The sequence below is a fragment of the Bubalus bubalis genome, chromosome 2 (genome assembly GCF_019923935.1).
Source record: "Bubalus bubalis isolate 160015118507 breed Murrah chromosome 2, NDDB_SH_1, whole genome shotgun sequence".
Classification (NCBI taxonomy): Eukaryota; Metazoa; Chordata; class Mammalia; order Artiodactyla; family Bovidae; genus Bubalus; species Bubalus bubalis.
The window spans coordinates 44724157-44730831 of NC_059158.1; the positions used below are offsets into that span (position 1 = coordinate 44724157).

The 6675-nt window shown below is 45.4% G+C and overlaps 1 protein-coding gene across 1 annotated transcript; it reads right to left on the reverse strand.

The window, feature by feature from the left end:
- Window positions 1-889: 889 nt before the first annotated feature.
- LOC102389605 (SLA class II histocompatibility antigen, DQ haplotype D alpha chain) lies at window positions 890-5887 on the reverse strand. Its single transcript, XM_025272044.3, has 4 exons — window positions 5667-5887; window positions 3541-3789; window positions 1801-2082; window positions 890-1107 (listed from the first exon to the last, which is right to left on the reverse strand). The coding sequence occupies exons 1-4, from the start codon at window positions 5740-5742 to the stop codon at window positions 953-955; spliced, it is 762 nt and encodes a 253-aa protein (XP_025127829.2). The 5' UTR covers window positions 5743-5887; the 3' UTR covers window positions 890-952.
- Between the last annotated feature and the right edge of the window lie 788 nt (window positions 5888-6675).

Genomic DNA, 6675 nt, shown 5'->3' on the forward strand with positions numbered 1-6675 from the left:
AATTCCTCCATAAAGTCCACCCCAGCAGGAAGGGCAGGAGGGCATGGAAGGAGCTCTGTGATGAAGTGGAACAAGGAGCACGTCTCAGTCAAGGTCAAGACGGGGAACTGGAGTCTGAACCATGCCTTTTTTTCTTGTAAAGACTGATTACCTGAAACACCAAACAGCATGAGACTGATGGTCCTGTGCTCCTGATGTTGCAGCGAAAACAGAAATGAAGACTTTCCTCTCCTGAGAACAAGTAAAAGGAACAGTGAACAGATGAGAGAAGAAGCATAAACAGACCTGAAAGAGTTAATCACTCCTAGCTTTCCTTTCACTGTTACTCAACTGTAGCCTGTATCTCACAGAACGAACCTGACACTATGTAAATTATATCTGGTACCTACTTCCCCTTAACCGTATGCAAATTACATCCTGCACCTGGTGCTTACCTTCCCAGTGCTCCCTTTGCAGACCACCCCTTGTAGCATTTTGCATTGCAGAAAGAGGGCTGCAAGATTATAAATCAGAGACAAACTGACCCAATTATCCAGCTTCCTGAAGCCATTTCTGACTGTTTTGAAACAATAAAGAAGAATGCAAGACTCTCACTACTTTGTTCCTGATCACAGACCTCGGGCTGTGAGCCCCAGCTATATGGTCCCCTCCAATTCCCCACCGCGCAGGGCACTAGCCTGCTATGTTCTGCTGTGTTCTTCCTGCAGCCGACTAAAGCCATCTTTCTATTCCTCCAAACTCTGTCTCCATATTTTTCATTCAGCATCGGTGAGCAGAGAAAACCAAGATTTTGGCGGTAACTCTGTCCCAACGTCAACCCATCTCCAATTTGCCCACAGTTGTTCAAACACATGTATGTATCCTGGATGCCAATTTTCCACCCCTGCCTTCCCTGCCTGAAGTGCCATCTTTCTAGATCTGATCCTTACCTTCCCATCTTTCAGGCCATGACTCACATGGCCCTTCGACGTCTGGAGGCAGCACCCAAGCACTGGACTTGGAGGATGAGGACAGTGCCCACCACGATCCCCATGAGGCCCATGGCCAGCCCCAGGGCACAGACTACAGTCTCTGTCAGCTCTGATGTAGGGGTTGGAATCTCGGGCTCTGAGAACAAAAAGACTTACAGGGTCAAAGTGATACTGAGCAGGGTCCTGTGATGCTCCTGTGCACAAAAGCCTTTCTGTGTCTCCCCATTTCTTGTTTGCAGGAAATGGGCTTCATTCAGCCTCCATGACCTCTCTGAGTTCAAGAGGCAGGCTCAAACAGATGTTATGCAGGGAAGGGAGGGGATATGGAGACACGGGAGGAGCACTTAAGAAACTGTAGTGCCGTCTTGGGGCAGGGTCCTGGTTCCCCGTCAAGGGATACACACACCACTGTCTTTGATCTGTTTGGCAGTTGTTGAAATCTCCAACTGGGGGAGAAATTAACTATATGCTGCCCACGCCACACTGACCCCAGACTGGCTGTCAACAGAAGGTTAATGATGCTGACTCCCTCTTGGCTCACCATCAGCCAATTAGAATAATGTTCAGGAGCTGATCACACCCTCTTTGATCACGCCATTACTATAAAATTCCTCGCTACCCACTCCGGGTGTGGACACACAGTTTTGAGAGCAATAGTCCACTGGGCCGCCTTTGCCTGGCAAAGAAATAAAGCTGTTCTTTCTACTTCACCCAAAACCCTGTCTCCAGGATTTGATTCAGTCTCAGAGTCCAGAGGCTGGATTCAGAAGGGCACTGTCTGCAGGTGGATTGGATGTGGAGAAGGGCGTGGGTTTGGGAATGCACGTACCCCAGTGCTTGACGAGGGGCTCTTCCAGGCCCCAGTGCTCCACTCTGCAGTCATAGAAGTCTTCACTGGCGGGAAGAAAGGTGAGGTAACTGAACTTGAGGAAAGAGTGGTCACTCTTGGGGTAGAAGGTGGTCTCAGCGATCCCTTCTGCAACAAAGTGTCCGTTGTAAAACCAAGTGATGTTGATCACAGGAGGAAAGATGTTGTCCACTTGACAGATGAGGGTATTGGGAATCCCCAGGACCACGGAGGATTTGGGAAACACAGCCACTTCAGGGATTTCTACAATGAAGACCAAAGATGGATTGGAATTTCTGACAGCCGTGCCTTCTGCTCCTTAATCAGTTTAGGGGAGGCTCCCCCACCCTGCGCACAATCTCCGCAGCTGTTAGTGTGTTATTTCCTATGTCCTTCAAACTCACTTCACAGTCAGCCATAACCTCCCTTTACTTTCACCTGTTTCTTAGATTATATATTGATCATTATTATTATTATTTTACTGGCAGGACCGTCCAAAACTTCGACCTTGGTTCTTCCACATTCTGAATGAGGAAGATTAGCGCTATCTACGGTGACTTCAGAACTGGTGCTGACATCTTTATCTACAGATGCCAAATTGTCCTCTGAAGTGTGCTGTGAATTCTTTTCTGAACTGTCCTCTTCTTTAGGGTCATTATGAAGCTTAGAACACATTCTTCTCTCTGGGAATCCACAGGGCAGAGTGGGTCGGTGTGTGAGAGCTAGGAGACAGATGGGCCACGGGCTGAGCAGCTGCAACTGGTCTCCTGCTGACGCTTCAAGACACGATACCAGCAGGAGCATGGGGCCCTGATTAGGTGAAAGACAAAGTGACCACAGCTTCCTCGTTCTCGTGGTCAAGGGGATTTCCCAGCCTGATGCATGTGCAGAAGAGGCCTTCAGTCTAGGGAGGACAAAGGAGGAAGGAGACGCCAGCCCAGAAGATGTCCTGCCAACCCCCCAGAAACCTTGGCGCCGGAATCCACCTTGGCTGACAGATGCATGCCCATCAGGATGAACCCTGACAGGTGAAAAATGGGCACAAGCGAGATGACTGGCCCGAGACAGCCCGGAAAACTGCCCCCATATAAGCAAGTTAAATCATCCCTACTGTGTGCAACTCAGTCCATTTGGAGTGATTCGCCATTTACATTTAATAGTAACGTTAATCATAACAATGCATTGTAAAAACTTCAGAAGGAAAGGAGAATCTTTTACAGACCATTTGCTTTGTGTGTGGCAGTTTTCAGTTATTAGTTTTTAAAATCAGTACTTTCTAATGGAAACAGCTTGATAAAAAATCTGTCATAGGATTTTGAGGCCCATTAAAAAACGTTAAAAAAAAAACAAATTCCAAACTCTGAGTTCTTTTATGAGCTCTTCCACATGTACCTTGTTTTAATAAACACTGTCTTGATTTCACAAGCTTGGTCTCTTTGCTGAATTATTTCTTCAAAGGAGACAAGGGCTGAGGTACTACTTGGCTACTTAGGCCAAGAGCTTGGGAATATCCTCTTTTAGAACTACTGCAAGGAGTGGGTTCTTGGAACTTAGGGGAGGGATATTTCAAGATTACATTTGTAGCCGAGGACTGGGTATTTGCCAGGAAATGAAATAGAAAGGGAGAACAATTTAGAGTGTGGTGGGGAAGACTAGCTACCCGGGGGAGGAAAAAGAGACCAGAAACACGAGGAAGATGCCTTGAAGAAAGGCCACACTTACCGTTGGTGGCAGGCGTAAAGTTGGAATTTTTTATCAAGATGTCCAAATTTCTTTTTGACATGACAATGTTTCTCAGGGCGCTCTGAACTTCAAACTTGGTGATATTGCTAAACTCAGGCAGCCGCCAGACAGTCTCCTTTTTCCCCAGGTCCACATAGAAGAGCTCGTCTCCATCAAATTCAAACGTGAACTGGCCAGAGGCACCGTACGTCTGGTAGACATTTGTGCCGTAAGTGCCCACGTGGTCAGCTGGTGCGTGGCCACGCCAAAGCAGGAAAGTAAGAACAGGGAGGCAGGATAGAGGGGAGGGGAAAGAATTGGATTAAATAAAAACACATGAGAAATGGTCTGTGGAGGAGTGTAGGTTCATATTTGGCCTGGGCCAATACCACTTCCTATTTCTGTCTTTTCTATCCTAGGGTTAGGGACGGTGATGTACATGCCATGAGGTGCTGAGATGCTGTCTTATTCACTCTGTACCCCTAGTAACTTGAAGGGTTCATGGCACATAGTAAGATTGCAGTAAATAAGTTAATGATGAATGCTTGTGTGTGTGCTCACTCTCTTCAGTCATGTCTTGCTGTTTGCGACCCTCTGGACTGTAGCCCACCAGGCTCCTCTGTCCATGGGATTCTCCTGGCAAGATTACTGGAATGGGTTGCCATGCTGTCCTCCAGGGGACCTTCCTGACCCAGGGATCAAACTTGTGTCTCCTGCATTGCAGCTGGATTCTTTACCCCTGAGCCACTGGGGAAGCCCTAGATAATGATTACATAATTTTATTTCTTAAGTTTATTTCTAATCACCTAATCTCTTACTTCTCATAGCACCTATCTCATTCTTACCACACTATGGAATTTATTTACTTATGAAATGTGTTTTTTTAAAAAAGTTATCTGTCTGATTGTAAGAACATGAGTTTCCTGTGGATAGGAATCTTGACTTGTTGTTGTTGCTCTTTGTCTGTGCCACATAGCATGAGGGATCTTAGTTCCCTGACCAGGGATTGACCCCGTGTCCCCCGTCAATAGAAGTGTGGAGTCCTGACCCCTGGACCACCAGGGCATTCCCAGAAATCTTGTTTTATGCCCAGAGGAGTGCTTGATACCTCTCTAAATATTTGTTGACTTAATGAATCACAATTAGGAAATGTTCTGAAGATTCCATTCCATTCCTCTTCTCTTTTCCTTGACCCCCCCAACACCCTTTGGGTTTCAATAACTGTTGTCAATGCCCATGACACAGTAGGACAAAGTTTTGGACAGGAATCTGAAATTTAGTGGAATAAGCCACCTTCAAGAAGGTGTTGTGAATACAGAATGGAGGAGCCGAGGGGGCTGATTAACCAAAATTAATCTGTTTTTATCCTCTTTTTAGAGTTTTGTTGGGTGGAGGTGAGAGGACTGGTAGTTTGGGTTGACAAGCTGAGACTAACCTATTTTAAGTTCCTAGGTTTTCCACCAACATTACCCAAATTTCTGAAGCAAACAATCAAATGTGAAGTTATACTTATAATAAATCATGCTATACTTTGGCATTATATTGCTTTTTAGTCCATGGGGTCTCAAAGAGTTGGACACAACTGAGCGACTTTCACACACAAACACATACACACAACTCTTTGTTATTTAGAATGCATATCTGAAAATAGAGTTGCCATATGGTCTAGCAATCCCACTCCTGGGCATATATCCAGAAAGAACTATCATGCAAAAAGATAAATGCACCTTTATTTCACAGCAGCACTATTTATAAGAGCCAAGATATGGAAACAACCTAAATGTCCACTGACAGATGAATGGATAAAGAAGATGTGTATATATATATATATATATATATATATATATATATATAGTTGTTTAGTTGCTAAGTCATGTTGGACTTTTTTGTGACCTCATGGACTGCAGCCTACCAGGCTCCTTTGCCCATGGAATTCTTCAGGCAAGAATATTGAAGTGGGTAGCCATTCCCTTCTCCAGGGGATCTTCCCAATCCGGGGATCAAACCTGGGTCTCCTGCATTGCAGGCAGATTCTTTACCACCTGAGCCACCATATTCCAATATAAAATAAAAATTTAAAAAATTCTTCACAATTGTAAACCCACACCCCTCAACTGTACACTCACCCACGATGTCTTCACCTCCATAGGGGCTCATCATGGCAGCCAGAGCGAGAGCCCTCAGAATCAGAGCTTTCTTCATCCTCCTCCTCCTCCAAGGGTATCCTCAGGAGTGGCTGTTCCAAGTGGTGCCTCGCCCGGAAGGTGGTCTAAAGAGAACTGCTGGAAGAAATCATGTTGGAGCAGTCCACGCCTCACTCTCTATCGTGTCTCAGCCCATCAGAGAAATTCCCTGAGCTGACACCTCAGTTGCCAGCTGAAGCATTTTTAGGAAGAGACCTGTAAGAAGCCTGGAAAACTCCCTTGTTTTGAATTATCTAAGGGCATAGATTCAAAAGGGAGCAGAAGGATATCATACATAGGAGGAATCATCAAAGAGTAAAGCTTGTAGCAAGAAAATTTGAACGGTTTTGAGAGATCCTAAAGAAAGAAGCTTGTGGCTTCCCTTGTGGCTCAGCTGGTAAAGAATCGACCTGGGTTTGATCCCTGGGTTGGGAAGATCCACTGGAGAAGGGAAAGGCTACCCACTCCAGTCTTCTGGCCTGGAGAATTCCATGGACGTACTGTCCACAGGGGCGCAAAGAGTTGAACACGACCGAGCAACTTTCACACAAGGGCATAGATTCAAAAGGGAGCAGAAGGAACTTCCATTGTATAAATGAAAGGAGAAACACTCTGACAGAAAATTCCAGTTTCATGGAGCTTACCTCCTACACTTTGGATTAAACTTCTGAAAAAGATCTCTACTAGTAGGAGTCAATAAACGCCCTTTTTTTTTTTTTTTTCCTACCCTGATATTTTTCTGCTTGGTGTGCATTTTACGATCTGTTTTAAACTGAAATTTGTGAACAAGGTGCATGTCAAAGAGAATTGTCCCCATTAGTTATGGGCTCTGAGGTCCAAAGCGGGGCTCCGCACTTGTGCAGAGTCAACTCTAGAATTGCTGGTGTGTGTATTTGAAGCTACCAGTGGTTTCGTGCTCCACTGTCTCCTTTAACAAGTGCCTTTATGGACT

Bases quoted from the DNA above. Each gene is read 5' to 3' on its own strand.
- LOC102389605 (XM_025272044.3), bottom strand. From the start codon at position 5,742: ATGAAGAAAGCTCTGATTCTGAGGGCTCTCGCTCTGGCTGCCATGATG. The intron at 3,790-5,666 runs GTGAGTGTACAG...GCCACGCACCAG, and splicing joins TGGAGGTGAAGACATCGTGG to CTGACCACGTGGGCACTTAC. The intron at 1,108-1,800 runs GTACGTGCATTC...TTTTGTTCTCAG, and splicing joins GCCCCTCGTCAAGCACTGGG to AGCCCGAGATTCCAACCCCT.